This window comes from Xyrauchen texanus, chromosome 7 (genome assembly GCF_025860055.1).
Source record: "Xyrauchen texanus isolate HMW12.3.18 chromosome 7, RBS_HiC_50CHRs, whole genome shotgun sequence".
Classification (NCBI taxonomy): Eukaryota; Metazoa; Chordata; class Actinopteri; order Cypriniformes; family Catostomidae; genus Xyrauchen; species Xyrauchen texanus.
In genome coordinates, this window is record NC_068282.1 from 19,994,766 (window position 1) to 20,015,507 (window position 20,742).

A 20,742-nucleotide genomic window follows, 5' to 3' on the forward strand; every position below is an offset into this window, starting at 1 on the left:
CTTTCCCAATGAATGGAAGTGTTCTCTAAGGCCACTTTGCTCTTAAACATAATTTATACATCTGTCAGCATCTTTGTATCAGGCTATGGTCTGTCAACTCAGCAAGTCCACAGTTTCATATATTGTTTGGTATATTCACAAGCACAAATATAGCTTTTAAACCTCATTCCACTGCTAAAGCTCAGAACCCTTTAAAAATATTTCCCAGGGGAGACTGTTATCAGTCTCATGTTGGATGTAAAATAGGACTTCATCATGTTGTCCTGAGAGAAGCACTCCAGTGTGTGTGTGTGCGTGTGTGTGTGTGTGTGTGTGTGTGTGTGTGTGTGATATATATACTGGAGATTTCTTCAATAGCAGGTGACCAAAAATCTCTACTAAATTCCTAATAATATTGTGATGAGGAGGAGGGCGTGGCCGAGCTGTAATGGATCATGGCCGGCGCTGAATCAGCTGAACAGCGGGAGAGTGAGATAAGGAGCAGCTGGAGACACTGTTTCGAGAGAGAGAGACACACACGCGGCCGCGTTGCACATGTGTCTGTGTTTGTTTACGTTGGAGTTGAGTTTCTCATTAAAATTTGTTTAATGTTCAGTCAGTTACCACCTCCTCCTTGCCTACCTTTACTTGTTACAGGTGCCAATACCTGGAAGGAGGAGGGATGCGATGTCGCTGAGTCCTCGCCACTGCCATCCACCAGGGGAGCAGCTGAGGCCGTCTGCCTGGGGACGGAGGGGTCACTGCTGGCCGTCTGCCTGGGGACGGAGGGGTCACTGCTGGGCGCCGAGAGCCAGAGGAACAGCAGCCATCTGATGACAAGGGGAGTAGCGGTTCCATCAGCCATAGGGCGGATGAGCGTCCGGGAGCCAACGAGCAAGTTCTTCTCTCTCTCTCCTCTCTCTCTCTGTGTCTCTGTGTTTATCAGCCAAGTGATAAAATAACGAATGACATGGAGCAAATGACTCGAGAGGTGAACTAATCATTTCTGTTTCCTGTGTGTGTGCATAGCGTGTACGGCTGTCAAGTGACAAAAGAACGAACGACTTGGACAAGAAGATTCAAGAGGTGAACTAATCATTTCTGTTTCCTGTGTGAGAAATGTATAGCATATACAGCTGTCACATGACACAATAACTAATGTCTCAGATTAGAAAGATTTGAAAGGGGAACTCATCATTTCTGTTTCCTGTAGAGCGCATATGCGGTTTTCACGTAACAAACGAACGGAAGTTAAACACAAAATGAATGAATCACTCTCTAAGTCACATATAATAAGATTTGTTCAAAATGAACAAATTGTTCATGAACGACTAATCACTATTCGAGAGAGAGAGACCACACGGCCGTGTTACATATGTGTCCGTGTTTGTTTACATTTGTTTTAAGTTGAGTTTCTCATTAAAACTTTGTTTACAGTTCAGCCTGTTCCCGTCTCATCCTTGCCCATCCTTTAACTGTTACAAATATGAATATTTAAAAATATCTGCATACAGTGTTCAATAGGGTCCAAACAGATGGGGAATGAGAAAATTATAATAACTGCCAAATTTGGAAGACTAGATACTGTAGATTCTGTTGTCCAATGATAAAATGTTTACTTTTAAATGTTTTATAAAGCATGTTATGTTGATTGCATAATGTGACCCTGTGCAAAAAAATACCCAAGGCTGGAAAAATGTAATCGGCTGTTGGTAACCCTGTTTGTTTATCTGTCCTACTAATATTTCAGTATGCATTTGTACAATATAAAAACAGAATTTCATCCTACAGGATCAAAAGGTAGCTCAATTATGAGGGTTTTCTTGTTATAGCTCTAGGGCAGGATTTAAGAAATTTGGCATGTGTCCTCGCATTATCTGTGCTGTGTTGCTTGGACCCCTAATTAGACCCAGAAGCTTAAAATCAGCCCAAATCAAATGTTTAATGAATTCCACTAGAGAGAAAATAATTGCAATAATTAGTTTTTTGGACTAGGATTACAAATGTAGAACAGTCAGTGCTCTATGCATATTCCTTTTTGTGATAAAAATAAGGGTCTTTGTAGCTGCCACTATGAATATTTTGCTATTTCATGAACTTTAATCTAAGAGGACAGATTAATATTTTCTTTAAGAAAGCATATAAATATTATAAGAACATTATAATTATATATAACTAAAGATAATTTGACCCCAGAGACAAAAACATGTATTATTTCACTGACATCTACATTTCTGGTTTTAACACACCCAGGATTCATGACTGCATTTAGTATGCTCAAAACCTCCTACAATTCCATTGTATTTGATTTGTTTTTCACAGGCCAATTTTCCCCAGACATCCCCAGAGTTCACAGCATGCATAACCCTTTATTCAATAATACTGAGCTAATATTCTAGTCTGTAACCAAGAAGGTGATATTTTGAAATGGGGAAAAATAATCAAGTCACCAGTAGGGTGCTAAATAAAGATGACATGCTGCATATAATCTGTCTCCTATTCACATTCCAGTTCCCCTTAATCTGCCTGCCAAGAGAAGAGCAACATTGCTGTTTGTGTAAGGGGGCTCTGCAGGCAAAATAGTGAAGAACTATGGAGTTCCGTTTGTTATTGCGTTACCATGGAGAGAGAAGGTCACCACTGTGCCTTTGAATGCAGCCATACTGAATAAAGCCCAAATTATGCAGCATTTTTGAAATGCAAAAATTAGCACTTGCATAAAAAGAAATGTGAAAATGACTTTTTGCAATAGACACGTTTGTTTTGCCATGAATTGTCCCATAAAGAATAAGCTTTGACAAACATGCTTACAATGTTGTGATCGTTCCTCATTTAAAGGTCATGGTTTAGTTCACCCAAGGAATAGTTCACCCAAAAATAAAGCAATTATGTCATAATTTACGAACCCTCATTTTGTTCCAAACCCAAAAGGGAAACTTTGAATATCTTGGACACTCTTTTCTATATAAAGAAATTTAATTAGGACTGGGGCTGTCAAACTCTATAATTACAAAACAAAAAAAACAAAAAAGTAAGCTTTATTCCAAGTCTTCTTAAATCATACGATAGGAACAGAGAGAGATTTAAGTTGTTATTCACTGAAAATCTTCCCATTCGCTGCTTACCACTGCAAACCGGATCAATGAGTCAGTGAATTAATTCAAGAACCGAATCAGTCCAATTTCTGAACAAATAATTCAGATCGGTTTTGTGAACTCAATCAATCAATTCATTGGAAGATGCAACTGAAAAGAATGATTTGTTCTTGAAATGGACACTACTACTTCTCTTATGGATGAATCAGTCCAATTTCTGAATGAATCATTCAGATTGGTTTTGAGAACTAAATCAATTCATTCATTGGAAAAATGCAACTCAATAGAACGATTTGTTCTTGAATTGGACATTAATGCTTCTCTCATGAACGAATCAGTCCAATTTCTGAACAAGAAAATCTGAACCGCAGGATAGGGACACTGATTAAGGTAGATAAAAGTACCTGAGATCTGGAGACAGCAAAGCTGATAACAATCAGCCATCACTAAATGTAGTCCATCATAATGGATGAGACAGCCTCAAGGCAATGAGTACTTGGCCATCCTCCTCTCTCGCCTGTTATCCCAATTATTATTGATGTTGGGCCTCACACAGATTTCAATCAGTGATATCCCGACCTCCAAGCAGAGAGAAGAGAATGTGAAGGCATGAGTCATCATTTATCTGTCTTATTGATCACAACAGTAAAGCGTATGTTTGTTTATATGTTCTTTTCAGATAAGGTTAAATGTTGTTCAGTAAGGATCCTTTTTCCCAGAGAGTTTGTTTTAATCTCATGGGGAATAAGGCTTTCCTCTGAGTTTTTATGGTCTGAGTTGGCTGTGTCTGAGTTAGAGAGATAGAGAGATAAAGAGGGTGTCTGCTCTATTTTTACACCATTGTTTTTTTTCACCATCACAATACCTGGCATAGCTAGGGTAGTACAGCAGCAAATTAAATCCTGACACAGGATCATTGAGTCAACCATTGGCATTAGACTGTTTGTCTGAACAATCTCAAATGTCTGGACTGTTCAGGAAACCTATGTGAAAACAATAAATATTATTGCATTTCCTTTTTGTGATGCAAAAAGATTCTATCCACTGTTATCAAATGCATCTGATCCTGCATTTTATACTTCAGTTGAGTGAGGTAAGGAATGAGGCGTCACTATTTCACCAATGTTTACACTTAACAAGGTTCAAAGTTATCAAGTTCTGACTACCTCATAATTCATAGCAAATAAATGTATGGACTTGTACCTGACGCTCAACTGGTCAATTTTCTCTGCTGAGGCTCGTGCTTTACTTTTAGCTTTGGAGCACATTGAAAATTCTCTGCAAAAATTTTTTATAATTTTTACTGACTCTAAATCCTGCCTTCAAGCAATGGACACTTTAAAAATTGACCATCCTTTAGTGGACTGCATCTTAACCAAAGTGGATTATCTACTAAATCAGTGTGGGTTCCAGGACATGTTGGTCTTGCAGGAAAAGAACAAGCTGATGCAGCTGCTAAGGAAGCTCTTAATCAGGAAGTTAATGAATGTCAAATCCCTCCCTCAGATATCAGACCGATTATTAACCGATATATTTTAAATAAGTGGCAGAAGAGTGGAATATGTGCAAGAACAATAAGTTGTATGTAATTCATCCGGAAATTTCAAACAGACTTTTTATCAATTTTAAAACAAGATTTGATCAAGTGGTCTACACCAGATGCCGTATAGGTCACACAAATCTGACCCATGCCTTTTTGCTTAAAGGTGAAGACCCAACCCTATGTATGTTTTGTAATATTCCCTTATCTGTCAAACATATTTTACTAGATTGTCCTGGTCTTAACACAAGTAGAATGCTCTTTTATGAAGTTACCTCGTTAAAGGACTTATTTAATGAGATTGTGCCTGAAAAGGTTTTGGATTTCTTATCATATATTAATCTTAAAAAATATATTGTATAATATGACTTGCTATTTATATTTGTTTTGTTTTTATTGTATTTAAATGATATTTGTTTTTTGTAATTGAATTCTTGCCATGAAAATAGCTTTGATCGCTGACATGGCATTAAATAAAACATACTACTGCTACTACGCTCAACTGGTAGAGCATTGTGCTGGCAACGGCAATTGATTCTTATGTTCAATTCCCAGAGAACAAACTCACGTGTAAAGTAATCCCTAACCACTGCATATTCCAGGAAACTTTCTTCCTTATCTCACACTTTATTCAACTCAAGGATTCATAGTGGAGTGCTTCAGGTCCATAAGGAATATTCCAGGTTCAATACAAGTTGCTAAATCAGCACCATATGCAGTATAATGTTGATTACCACATCAAATAACATCAACTCGCCCCACCATTCCTTTAAACAAAGCAAACATTGATGTTAAAGTGAGGCACTTACTATGGAAGCAAATGGGGCAACTTTTGGAGGGTTAAAAGGCAGAAATGTAAAGCTTATAATTTTATAAAAACACTAACATTAATTTTGGGGTTTATGGCGTTACGTCGTCATGGCAATGCAGTTGTAAAATTGGAAATAACAATACACAGAAAAGATTAGTAAGTGATTTTATCACATTAAAATCATGTTTACATGCATATTGTTCAATCTTGTGGCTATACTTTTGAAATAGTGAGTATTTTAACATTTTCGGACTGGCCCCATTCACCTCCATTGCAAGTGCCTGCATGGCTGTAACCCAAGATTTTGGCTTATTTTGAAGATTTTTTTTTTTGTTTTGTTATGCTGATCAACAGTATGCCACAAATACTGTCGACTGATCTTAACTTGAAATATTCTTTTAATTCGGTGTCAGATTAATGAAACACCTAACATGTGCAATGCTGGGAGTCCCCCAGGAGCAAGACTGAAGAACACTGTACAACAGTGCCATATTTAAATTGGGTAGTCATTTACTCAACACAAAATAAACAACGATAAATAATGCTCATTCAGTGCATAACAAATCAAAGCATTCTTAAGCTCATCCAGTAATATGCAGCCAGCTTTTTCCTGCTGTGCACATTAATACACATAGCTTGTTGACGGGCAATGGTTTAATTCCTGAGAATACAATCCTAGTTTGTAGAATGGTAAATTGGCTTAAGTGTGTTTGTTTATGTGTGCTCCAGTGCAGGACTCAAGGGAACATGCTTCTTGTGCATTAAGCCATAGGTGTTGTCAGCATGTAGGCTCAGCTCCACTGGCTAAGTGCAGGTGTGAAACGGCAGTATGAAGATAAGCAGTTGGCTATCCAGAAAGCAGTAATCCTGAACCATAACATCCTCTGCAATCCCCAGTCATTTCTGCTGTGCACACTGTCAAAACAAGATTGTGCAGCAATGCTTTGGATTTACTGTGAATACAAGAGGGGAAAGCTGCAAAGCACATTAAATGGGTAGTTCAGCCAAAAATGAAAATTGTCAATACTTACTCATGTTGTTCCGAAACCATTTTTTATAACCCAGTTTCTTTCTTCTGTGGAACCCAAAAGGAGAGCATAAGCTGAATTTTATTCTCCGTCACCATTTAATTTTCATTGCATCTTTTTTCCATACAATGAAAATGAATGGTGACTGAGGCTGTCATTCTACCTAGCATCCTATTTTATGTTCTACAGAAAAGAAAAAAAAAAGAAACTCACTTGCCTGAATGTGAACAAGCTCTTTTATTCCACAGACTCCTGCAATAATTAATACCCTCATTAAAACGGCTCCACTTTTGTAGTTCTTTCAGTTGAAAATGTTGGGAAACTGCCTACCTCAATGACAGCCTCGTACAAGGCCTCTTTTATTAGGCTGTAGTAAATTGCTGAACCTTTAAACTGGCACGAATGTGAAGCTTTAGATTACAGCAGGAAGCTGATGATACAGACATGGTGTGGGGGTCTTTGGAATGCAGCCGACAGGAGAATATTTACTGTCCCAAACCCACATGAGAAAGGCAAGAGGACCTAAGAAATGGCAGTAAAAAAAAAGAAAAAAAGTGTGGTAAAGTGACTACACCTACATGCTTGAACACTTTGTTTTTTGTAATGTGTTTTTATGATGTAAAGAGATATTATACTGCTTTGATTTTATGTTTTTCTTACAAACCTGGACAGCTATGAAGTGCACAAATTCAAAGGCAAATGTACTAGAGATATACCAATAATTTATTTCATCATATAAATGGCGCCATTAATATTATTATTTTTGTAGGGTGAATACTTATAATAGATTAAGTGTCCTACTTTGTGTATATTCTTCCATTACTTAAAATCAGCATTAAGTTTATCATAAACTAGCATGGGCTGATATATAATGTAGCCATTTGGATCATATTTTTAAAACAATGACCTTGGCAAATTACTAGAACGTGTCCCACATTACATGTATTCACCCTAAAATCAATTGTGTTTTTATCATTGTGGTCTTACAATTATTTTGTGCCAAATAGCAGAAATAAGACTTAACATCTACAGTAAATGAAACTGAATAAAATATTGGTTCTCCACATTGGGACACTTAAACATAAAAATCTGCAACAGTCATAGAAAACAACATTGGTCAATCTCTAAAATGTACTTCTGTCTCAGATATTATATCTGATATTATAATTACATTTAAGGACATGATACAAGTTACCATGCATAGAACCTGCACGAAAGGTAATGCTGCCATCTAGTGTTCAGTAGCACTCTTAATTGACTATTTTCATGATAATGAAGCTTTGAAGCTTTTACAAACATGGGCAGGAATGGCTCATCTTTAACCTTTAAATACATAGAAATTTCACTAAACGCTCTTACATATTTGGGTGCTAAGATACCCGGCACAAATATCTATTACAAATGGATCTACAAAATGCCCAGATAGTGTCAAATTATTTTCAAGACAATTAGAAAATAATAGAATAAAATATATTTTGATGTTTCATTTTTCATATGTCAAGGAAAAGATTTCAAATCTAGAACAGGATTCATTATATCCAAACTGAAATTTCATGATGCTACTGGCTGTCAAAAACATACTGAGCTACACAGAACACATCTGATACACCGTATTTTCAGGCACTTACTGAGTCTAAATAGATGCACAACTTAGTACCCCCAAATGACAATAGTCATATACTGTTCACGTGTTGTACTTGCTATAGTTTACTTGTGTTATTTCTTCATCAAATAGCAATGTCAAATGTAAATTAAGTAAATCACTGAAACAACAGTGCCACCTTTAGTAAGAAATAACAAGTATAATATGTATGTGTACGCATATCGAATACTGATAAATCAACATTGTGGTTAATTCATTGTTGCACAGAAATCAACGTGATATATTGTTTATTAGTATGAATATAGTACTCATTCCTGTTGTAATAAACAAATACATACACTCAACAGCCACTTTATTAGGTACACCTGTCTATCTATATCATACGATTATCTAATCAGCCAATCGTGTGGCAGCAGTGTAATGTATAAGATCATGCAGATACGGGTCAGAAGCTTCAGTAAATGTTCACATCAACCATCAGAATGGGTAAAAAATGTTATCTCAGTGATTTAGACCATGGCATGATTGTTGGTTCCAGATGGGCTGGTTTGAGTATTTCTGGAACTGCTGATCTCCTGGGATTTTCACGTGCAACAGTCTCTAGTGTGTATAGAGCATGGTGCGAAAAACAAAAAACATCCAGTGTGCGGCAGTTCTGTGGACAAAAACACCTGGTTGATGAGAGAGGTCAACAAAGAATGGCCAGACTGGTTCAAGCTGACAGAAAGGCTATGGTAACTCAGATAACCACTCTGTACAATTGTAGTGAGCAGAATAGCATCTTAGAATAAACAACACATTGAACCTCGCGGCAGATGGGCTACAACAGCAGTAGACCACGTTGGGTACCACTTCTGTCAGCCAAGAACGGAAAACTGAGGCTGCATTGGGCCTACATTTTGTGTACCTCAGCAGAAATGCAGATTTGTCAGACCAGGCGATGTTTTTCCAATCGTCTACAGTCCAGTTTTGGTGAGCTTGTGCCCACTGCGGCCCATCCGTCTCAATGTTCAACGTGTTGTGTGTTCAGAAATACTTCTCTGCATAGCACTGTTGTAACACGTGTTTATTTAGGTTACTGTCACCTTCCTGTCAGCTTGAACCAGTCTGGCCATTCTCCTCTGACCTCTCTGTCATTAACAAGCCGTTTTTGCCCACAGAACTGCCACTCGCTGGATGTTTTTTTGTTTGTTTTCTGCGCCATTCTCTTTACACTCTAGAGTACACTCTAGACTCTATTAGAAACTATTTCCATTCATACCCAAGATACACTTTTGTTACTTAAGCCATGATTTAAAAAAAATAATTATATATATCTCATTTCTTTAGTGACCCAGGACCTTGTTCCACCCTCTATACCTCATAGATTTTTTTTGGAGTTAGGCACAAAAATCTTAGTATTCCTCAATCTCTCTCTTATAAATTGTTTTAAATATATATATTTAAAACAATTTATAAGAGAGACATTAAGAATACTAAGATTTTTGTGCTCAACTCAAACAAATCTAGTTTTATCTCAGTTTGAATGAGTTTCAAACTGAGTGTATATATATATATATATATATATATATATATATATATATATATATATATATATATATATATATATATATATCCTCAATCTCTCTCATGTATATATATATATATATGAGAGAGATTGAGAATACTAAGATTTTTGTGCCCAACACCAAAAAAATCTGAGAGGTATAGAGGGTGGAACAAGGTCCTGGGTCCCTAAAGAAACGAGATATACATTTAAGTGTTAAAGGGACAGTTTACCCAACATGGGAAATTGTATGTGAACAATTTGTGAAGTATGTGTCTTTCTTTCATCAGAGAGTCACAAAAGGAAATGTTCAGCAGAATGTTAGGGACTGACAGCCTCTGTCACCATTCACTTTCATTTTATGGAAAAAGATACAATGAAAGTGACTCCTTTTGTGCTCCACATAAGAAAAAAGTAATACAGGTTTGGAACAATATGTGGGTGAGCACTGTAAATGATACGGTGAACGATCCCATAAAGCTCTAGTATCTACAAATCATCACCACCATCAGTCAAGTATGTATGTTCCCATGGAAAAAGCCAATTAAATAAAAACAAAAACTCAGACAGACATCAACATTTTATTTTGAGAAACATGAACATAGTCCATTCCATCCAGAATTCAGCAGTAATAGACCCGCGGTCTCACGTGACTTTTAGTGGATGATCATATGCTCAACTTACATCTTCCAATTTACATATACATCTTTCCACTCAATCTAACTAATACACAAAACACACTTAAAGCTAGATTTCAGGTGATTGTTTAACCACTTTGTAATGTAAAAATGCAAGGTTTGCCACATAATATGTGGACTGTAAAGCAGAGCTTCATAAATGTACCCAATTACATCTCTGCCTAAGGCATAGAAGAAACGGAGGATTGGGAAGGCCATACGTCTTAATATAGAACAAAATAATGGAAGCTAATGAAGAATTGTGAGCTACAGGCCATAATAGGTGTTATTGCATTTAAACCACAGAACTCTGCAGATATTGTCCATATTCATGTATCATTGATGTACTATTAACTTTGAAATCACTGGCAAAGTCTCAACACGAATAGCACAAAATTACATTTTATAGGGAAACATCCTAAAACATTGAACTATAAAACACTTAGAACCATGTCAGTATTCACATGGACCTCGTTACTGCTTTCATACTACAAAGCTGGCAGACCTGGCACTTTTTCACTATAATTTTCACTAAATGTACCACAAATGTACTGTAAACACAATTTCTGCAAACCGATCACATGTTGTGGCTGTGTGTGAAGCCTGAACATTACCATAAATGTAGAAGACAAAGGACGTTTGTCTCCATTTTTTCCATTCCTAATCAGAATTTAGATATATCAGTTGGCTCAATATACAATACCTTCTGAGCTCTTGGTAACATCTGCTTAAACCAAAGGAATGGAATTATTTAACATTTACCCCATAGTAATTTAAAAGGGCTAGTTCACCCTGTCATCAATTACTCACCCTCATGTTGTCCAAACTTGTATGACTTTCTTTCGTGGAACACAAGACAACATGAGGTTGAACTTTATCTTTATATGTGATGTCAAGATAAAAGAAAGCTGACTAATATGAGTTCCATTTTTATAAATTGTGTTTAAATATAATATATAGAATTTATATACAGTACTGTGCAAAAGTATTTGGCACTTGTAAAACAATTTGCATAGTGAGGATGTCTTCAAAAATAATGCCACAAATAGCTTTCGTTTCTCAATTAACATAAAACAAAGTCCAGTTAACATCAAAAAAAAATAAAAATAAATAAAAACGACAAATAAATATTTTCCTTCAAACAGCACCAGTTTTCCAAAGTACACCTTGACACTGTTTTTCATGGCTGTTTCCAGATAGGATGTTCCAAGCTTCTTGGAGAATTTGCCCCAGTTGCATGTAATCCCAGACTGACTCAATGTTCAGTGGGGAGCTCTGTGGGGGCCATGCCATCATGTTGCAGGGCTCCCTGTTCTTCTAATATTTTATATTCTATTTGCAAAAGGAATGTTCTAAAATGTATATTTCCTATTTACACACTAAAGCTGAAGATAAATCATCTTAAGACAAATGTGAAACATCTTATGTGCCTAAGACTTTTGCACAGTACTGTATGTAATATATATACATATATACACATACACACACTTAGTTATTTCCACAAATCTGATTGAACGAGAGATGTTCAAGGAGTACTGATGGTCTCAGGTCTCAAACCATAAGCAATCTGACGCTTCAATGTGTGTATCACTTCGCTTGTATTCATGCCATTCTAAACAAAAGTACAAAGCAGTGCATACGTGTGTGGAGCGGAGGGCGCCCGGTCCCCAATCGGCCTGATGAGGCGCGCGAGGGATAAAGACGGACGGTGACGATGGTTCGAGAGAGAGAGAGAATTACGGGCATGTCCGTCGTGTGTTACAACGTTGTGTCCCCTCACATTGAATTTTGTGACATTTAATATTTTAGCCAGCAGGTGGTGGCAAAAGACCATTTTTGTGTGTATTATAAGCCAGTCAGTTGATGTGAAATGAGTCAGTGTCAGACAATTTTCATTCATCAGCACTACGTGATCGCTCGTATTACTACTACACTACTAAAGCTAGGACATAGCTTTAAACGGCTTTAAAGTAACAGTGGCACAAGCGGGACCTACACGATATTAGGCAGGTGGTTTTAATGTTGTGGCTGATCGGCGTGCGCACACACACACACACGCACGCGATGGGGACATGAAAATGAACTGCATTAAACCAGATGAACCAGTTCTACTCATGGCCTCAAAAACTTGTAAGAATTTCTACTTCCCTAACAAATCACTAAACCAGCAGCCAAATTTGTTCTCCAACCTTTCTCAGGTTATTAAGACCCAAAGAGCATTTCACTCCCATGCTGGTCTGTGATTACACCCTGTAGTGTTTTCTCTTGGGAGGCCCTTTACTCACTACACAAACACAAAGGCCATCCTGACTCTGGCACTCTGTTCTTAGGATGACTGACCCCTTATTGAATTTTTTTGTTTGTTTAATGTTTCCGACACAAATCTGGCCATAACCGGCTGTTTGCAAAAGGCATTTCTGAAGAAAAAAAAATGTATAGCTTTCCTGCAGCATTGGGTATTTCTCCAAAGTTGCTGGTGAAAAAAGCAAGGCTTTGAAAAACTTAAAACTATTTTTGGCACTTTTCTTAATTACTTAATGTGGCATTACTACAGCACAAACTGAATAAATAGATAAATGTAAGGCAGCATGAAATGATGCAATGCAGCGTTTATCTGAATTATGGTGGAAAATCTTTGGTGCTTTTTAAATGTGAAAGCCCTGAAAATGTTAGAGGGGGCTATATTTGAGCAGCTTTGATGATATTACTTGAGGATAAAAATATTCCTTTCATTTGAAGGGCTTCATTCTAGAGAGAAGTGTCATAAATGGTGTAGTTTATTTTGGATTCAGATTTGATTAATTAGCTTGTAAATAAACAGCTGCTTATGATACAAACAGGATTAAGTAGTATTGCTATTCTCAATTTCTTAAGTCACTAATTTTGCATCCCCTGCTGAGATATTAATATTTTCATTATCTGGTGGAGAGACTTCACCTAAAGTACATAATGCCCCATATTGAGAGGTCTTCACATTAACTGAATTGTCAGTATTTCTCATTAGAACTACATAAATATCCCTTTCTCAATCTTTATTACCTGATAAGTGAGCACATGTATATACTTATATTAGAACTACACCACATTCACAAACTTAACGGCTCTATTCTATTTCCTGAATGGTTCCAATGTATTTACAAATTTTGTATTGTAAATCATATTATAAATTCTGTTTATTATTATGTTATTGTTCAACACCCAAAAAACATATTTACTCACTGTTAGTATTCTCTGGCTCAAACAGAATGTAAAAAGATTACATGGAAACAATCTCCTTATTGTAAATTAGTATCTCTGCAACATGACTTACCTCAAGACTAGAGGCCTCAAGACTACTTTTGCATTACATAACATTAATATTCTACATTAAATATTACATTAATATTAATGTATAATTAATATACATAACAGTAATTACTTACAATAAGTAATTAGTGGAAACATGGCTACTGACTGCATTTCAACATTAACAATATCAAATGTCTTAGTAACAGAAATTTCAAAGCAAAAACCATGTCAGATATTTTCCTCATCTGGACAGTACCATCTCCATATTTCTCTAATACATTATCATCTCCATAATTTTCTAATACATTATCATCTCCATATTTCTCTAATACATTATCATCTCCATAATTTTCTAATACATTATCATCTCCACTCGCAAAGTGAGTCAAATAAAAAAATACTACTAAATAAAATTTTGATCCATTTTTCTCCAGGCTCAGGGTAAGAATTTTAGCAATGTAAATTTCCCAGATCGGTAATGACAGACACTCAGATTATGCATTGCAGTTCAACCAAAGTGCCCTTTCACAATGGTAAAAACCCTACAACATTTGCAAAAAAAGAAAAACTACGCCAACAATACCATCCAATTCATGTGAGATGCCTCATCTAGCAAGAAAACAAATAATAGAGGGCAATGCGTTTATAACCACCCAAAAATGAAAATTGTCATTATTTACTCATCCTCATGTTGTTCCAAATTCAACTTTCTTCCATGGAACACAAAAGGAGACGTTAGGGATTGACAGCCTCATTTACCATTCACCTTTAATTGTATAAAAACATCAAAAACATCAACATTATTCTAAATTTCTCCTGTTTCATGGAATAAAGTCATATATGGTTGAAACAAAATGAGGGTGAGTAAATAATGACGGTTTTATTTTTTTGGTGAACTGTTCCTTTAAATTTTGAATTATTATTTACATCTGCATTTAGGAAAACAACCTGGCCTTTCCTTATATTTTCTTCTACACTTATAATATCAGAGCTCACAAACTTGCAATGAATATAATTGAACTGAAAATAATTCTAGACTGCAGGACAGAGAAGAGGATGGCTTTGCAGTATGGTTGGTAGCTCAGAATAAGTAGATACAAAATAAACAGGAAGACTGACAAACTCAAAGACAGCACTCATTACGTCCTTTAAATAAGAATCATCTTTTAACCTACTGTGCTGTTGTTTTTAGAAAGCTTTGTAGTAGTTTTAAAGACTCAATATGTCATGCAATCAATCACAGACAAGCTGAGAGTAAAACACAACAATAACAGGAACTATCATAACTGGAAAAGCCTGTTACGATAGTAAAATCACTCACCATTATTATTAAAAGAGTAAAATCCACAAAAAAAATCTTAGCCTGTGGGTGTTAAAAACAGCATTTTTTGTGTTAGCGCAATAGTATTCACAGTTGCAGTCCAGCCAAATAAAGATATAGACTGGATTATTTCTTCCTTGTCCTGTACAAATGTGTGCTATGGAAGTATACGCTTTGCACAACATACAATGTGCTACAACTTAGGTGTTTAGAGTAATTTCTTCTGAAAACACTCGTGTACAACTGACTTAACCCAAAAATGAAAATTCTGTATTAATTTAATCAAAATCATGTTGTGCCAAGCAGAAGTCAGAAAGTTTTTTCTATCTTTTTTCTATCTAGAAGTCAGAAAGTCCTTTTTCTATCTTCCATCTCCTTTTGTTTTCCACTGAAGAAACAAACATTTAAAGGGTTGCAATAACATGAAGGTAAGTAAATGATGACAGAATTTTTATTTTTGGGTAACTATCCCTTTAATAATGACAAAAGAATATTGTACATTTGGAATTCAAGCAAAACGAATATTGTTTATTAAACATCTCCAGAGCGTCAAACTTTTTTTGAAGAGACATAAGTTGTGGCTTTTGTGTTAGACTTGGACTCTTTTCAGTCAACAACCCTGAATGAAGAAAATTCACTTATCTGGATCGTTCACCCAAAAATGAAAATTCCCTCATCATTTACTCTCCCTCGTGCCGTCCCAGATGTGTACGAGGTTCTTTCTTCTGCTGAACACAAATGAAACATTTTTGAAGAATATCTCAGCTCTATTGGTCCATACAATGCAAGTGAATGGTGACCAAAACTTTGAAGGTCCAAAAAACAAATAAAGGTATCAAAAAAGTAATCAATACAACTCCAGTGTTTAAATCGATGTGGGTGAGAAGCAGATCAACATTTAAGGGCTTTTTAACTATAAATTCTCCTCCCTGCCCAGTAGGTGATATGTACGAAGAAAACAAAAATTGCCAAAAACAAAAAGAAATTGGAGATTTCTAGTAAGAAATTACTTAAAAATGTATTACTTAAGTTTCTCACCTACACCAATCATATTATGAGGATATAGATTTAACCACTGGTGTAATATGGATTAATTTTATGCTGCCTTTATATGCTTTTTGGACCTTCAAAGTTCTGGACACCAATCACTTGCATTTTATGGGCCTACAGTGCTGACATATTTTTCTAAAAATCTTTGTGTTGTGCAGAACAAAGAAAGTCATACACATTTGGGATGTCGTTAGGGTGAGTAACTGATGAGATAAATTTATTTTTTGGGTGAACTATTACTTTAAGAATTATTCATAAAGCAAGCCATCCCATGTGATTCAACAGCCCTCATGATCAAGTCAAACGCTATGGTTAACCATGCCACTGTGCATGGAGGCCAGTTTATTTCACCAGTAGTTTATAAATGTGCGATAATTACTGGACATACCTACATCATCACCACACACACACACACACACACACACACACACACACACACACACACACAAATTAACAAGAGGGGAAAAAAAACTACCCATTTTGGAATTGTAGACATTTGAGGACCAAGTAAAGAAAGTCTCTAAATTGATTTGAGGTTTTAAAAGGCAGTGTAAACCAAAGCAGCACATCAATGGCACTGCAAAAACAAAGTACAACAACAAGGTATTGAAGCATAAGAATTGAATGTCTGGCAAACAGCAATCACACCTCAAATATAAATTGTCTTTTCATGGTGTGTTCTAGAAGTGAAAAAGTAGAAGCAGGCACTAAATCTTTACTCCTTTTCACACCCAAAATAAACTTCATATGTGCCTATATTTCACAAGAGCATTGAGTGACACATGTAAATAAATATTAAAGTGGATTGATACACACCACGTGGGTAAAAAGTCACATGATTGCAAAGTTATATTTTGAAGTGTGAACAGAGGGGTGCGTGCAGCCTCTCATTGCACGGTTTGGTATAAGTAACCTCTCTTATAGGCACTCAGTGGATAAAACGTAGCGACCACAAACTTGCCATCAAACGTTCGACCGGTCAGCAGTCTCTGGGCTTCTTTGGAGTCTCCGGCATTTGCATACTCCACAAACACCTGCCAACATAAGATCAGAGTCCTGCTTAAAAAAATAAAAACTACTTTAAAAATATCCATCAAAGTACTGACTCAGCTACACTTTTAATCAATGTATCTACTAGACTAAAGAAAATAGATGCACATAAAAAAATAGCCTATAACATGACCAGTGCATTCAGTGCACATCACTGCTAGCGTTTAATATTTGTTCACTCTTCAGGAGCTCCTTTAAATGGTCTGACTTTGCAGTACGGGTTGGTGAAGGCCTCAGTTAATTTGGAGTGCTCACATAATGCACTGCCATTTCTATTTACACTTAAAATCTCCTTATTTGGATAGTAGAATGTGATTACATGCTCAAAAATCACAGTTAAATAAAATGATCATGATCAGCCAATGTAATATTTGTGGTAGGCAACTCGTTTGTGTTTTAAGTTTACAGTTTCATATTATGGGCAAAGTCCCTTTCAAGGCAAGTCAGTCCACTTGGGAGCTATTTTTCTATGTAGACAAGTGGCATAAAATTAGAGCTCGTATCAACTTGAATGTGGAAAGACTGAAATCTCCTAACCATTGGTCAAGATTATGATCAAAGAACATATTTAAAATCAGTGGTACAATCTGATAACGATGGTATCATAAATTGTGCTTCTTTAGCTCAATCACGTATGTGTGAATGCGACTTATGTACATAGGATGAATAGTAGGGACGGTTGACTGACCAGATTTTACAATCACTAAATTATTATCATATCGTCGAAGGTAAAATTCAGCATATAAAGATGAAAGCCTCACCTGACCCTTGCCGGGATTCTCTTTTGGGATCAGTAATGATACAACAGTGCCATACTTCTGACATTCTTCTTTCATGTCCTCTATTATATCTACGAAAGCCAAGAAATAAATGAGAATGAGATCTACTAAAATTGTGCACATTTGGGAAAAGCTCAGATCATCCTAAAACCTAAAAATAAAATCAAAAGACAAAATCTCACCTTCATACTCATCCTCATTATTCAGGTGACTGTCATCTATTACGTTTAGTAGTCTTAGGACAGGTGTAGGCAACAGAACCAAATCTTCAATATGAGGTGCTGAAACCCAAAGCAGTTTCTCACTCACACAAAGTGTTATAACAAACACCATGGCGGTATAAACTATGTGTTTAGATGCGGAGTCATACAAACCAAAGGGAATACTGAAGAAAGGGTTGATTAATGCAGCTTCAGCTGTGCTTCGGAGTTTAGGATCATTGTGAAGCATACTAGAAATGTAAAGAGGCATATGATTTATCTTAGTGGACCAATTTTTGTTGATGATGTGTCAGGAGATCTGTTGCACGCTAACGTAGTGGATGTTGCTCAGTTCGTTTCCAACCTTTTAATCAGATCCCTCAAATGGTAGACAGGGATAGCCGGGTAAACCAAAGCATTGCTTGAAAAGATCTGATCTACTATTGCAGAACTGTTATCCTGGAGATACATAACATGATGCCAGTGCATTAGCAAGGATGCAAGTACACAACAAGAAAGAAAGAAAGAAATGCCTTTTCATCGTGTGCACCAACAAGTAATGCATGTGCATGTAACAAATCAGTTACCTGGGACAATGGTCAAAATATGTCATCCTGGTTTAAAATATTCAGATTCACAACAGCTCCGATTTCTACAGACCTTCCATTCCTGAGACTTGACAGTTTCTTTCAGTTTGATTCCTGAGAACATCTCCAGTAGAATGATGCCCAGACTCCACAGGTCCACAGCAGTTGTACAGCCCAAGTTGCCCTTCAGACCTGCCCGGACCAGCGAGTTCTGCAGCTCAGCTTCAGGCGCCCGGTACCCATCTGTCTGAATGTACTTCACATCCTTCAATGAACAGACAAGGACCACATGTTTCACTGTAACTAGTCTGGTACAGCTTTTTTTTTAAGTGTGAATTAATTCTAATTTTAATGGCAAATGTATCTCACCTGGTGTTCCTCTTTAAAGCTAAGGCCAAAATCAATTAGCTTAAAGCACTCATCGTCAGCACTCCAGAGAACATTGCGGGGCTTCAGGTCAGCATGCACATAGCCTTCTTTGTGTAGAAAGACAAGGGCCTCCAAGATGTCATGGGCACAGTGCTGAATCAACCACATGGAGTGACCCTGATTGCTGACCCTGACCAGCAATTCTGAAACACTTGCATCCAAAAGCTCCAGCAACAGGCAATGAGTGGCCACACCAAATGGGTTGTGATTGGTGAAAACTCCATACAAAGTCACTGCAGAGAAAATAGAGAGAATGCCAAATGTTAGCGATCTAGACCAACAGCGTATGGACCTCAATAATGTAATACATTTATAGGTCATATTGTGATGCAGTGACAGTGTAACATTTAAAGGGATATTTTATCCCAAAATTAAAATCCTGCCATCATTTACTCATCCTAATGTTGTTACATCCAAATCAGTAATACTTTAATTGTTCCATAGACCATAATAATATATGTTAGGTGCAATGACAGTCTCCATTCACGTTTAATTGTATGGGGAAAATGAAAGTGAATTACTGAGACTAACAAACTGAAGAAAAAAAGAAAGGCATACAGATTTGGCATCTGATTTGGAGTAGATTATGAAATCAATGTAATAATGTACAAATCTATGTTGTGTCGCTGTGGTTACCTATATGTTTATGTCCCTGGATGCTCTCCAGCACAGATCTTTCCTTGTGGTACCCGTAATCTCCACCCTGTGTGTCTAGATGAAACTCCTTCACCGCAGCAGAACTCGCCCGGCCGGAGCTGACCCGATACACCGAGGCCGAGACGCCCTGACCCAAACGAGTCTGCACATTCCAAATCTCTCCAAAAACCTCAAATAACTCAGGGCTCATCTGCTTATCCACGGTCCCTGGTGTCACTGCCATCGCGCTTACATTCGGACTGGACATTTTTGTATTGGAGCCAGAACTGCAAGACATGAGTAATACCAGAGAACATCTGTGTTGAACACCGTACGGTTTACAATAAGTAGTGTTTGTTCCATTAGTGGAACGACGGGCTCCGGTATCGCAAGGTTGCCCTTTGCATAGTAACACTCATCTGCAAGCCAAAGTTTACATCCAATTACCAGCTGTTGAAAAACATATTTTAACACAAACGCGAAAATGTGTACGATATGCCACAGTATTTTGGGATCCTATGGATCCAAATTACCAAAGCAGCACCTCAAAAATGCAAGTTGGAAAATGTTTGCCAATGTTTTGGCGACCATGATGCCGGAAATGATGTTAATGTTGTGCTGTGTCTAGAAGGGAACCTTTGTTCTGTGAAGGTCTCGCGACAGAGGCTCGTAATATGCCAAAAGTCTCTAGTTGAAAGAAGACGAGAGTAGACTGCAGCAGTCAGGGGATAAGTGTCTCTACAGTCTGGTTACGAAAATGGCAGGTTGAGCTTCTTCAGCTGGTGAAGGAAGTACAACCTCTGCTGAGGTGGTTGGCACCTTTTAAGACAGTGCTCCATGAGCTCCGATGTTGTTCGTCGACGGTATATCCTTCAGTTGAAGCCATCCGTCTGCGTTATCTCAACTTCATTCTTTAAAAATCGTGTTTTGTTAGCGGAATTCTTGTAAATAACTACATTACCCGGGGTACAGCATAAACAGATCGACCAATCAGAGATCAGTGTCCAACGAAACCCGCGAAACGTGGCTCGTTCACTCCCATGACACAATTTGAATGACGTAATCGAGTCGGTCTCCCTTCACCCTTAAACCACTTATATATTTGAACATATATATATTTTGC

The 20,742-nt window shown here is 37.0% G+C and overlaps 1 protein-coding gene across 1 annotated transcript; it reads right to left on the reverse strand.

Annotated features, from left to right (window-relative positions):
• Positions 1-10,232: 10,232 nt before the first annotated feature.
• Positions 10,233-20,238, reverse strand: LOC127646946 (serine/threonine-protein kinase Kist-like). The gene is made up of 8 exons (XM_052130938.1): positions 19,620-20,238; positions 18,924-19,216; positions 18,628-18,819; positions 18,332-18,426; positions 18,142-18,218; positions 17,950-18,048; positions 17,750-17,838; positions 10,233-16,972 (listed from the first exon to the last, which is right to left on the reverse strand). Exons 1-8 carry the CDS (start codon positions 19,915-19,917, stop codon positions 16,826-16,828), a joined length of 1,290 nt encoding a protein of 429 aa, XP_051986898.1. The 5' UTR covers positions 19,918-20,238; the 3' UTR covers positions 10,233-16,825.
• Positions 20,239-20,742: the final 504 nt, after the last annotated feature.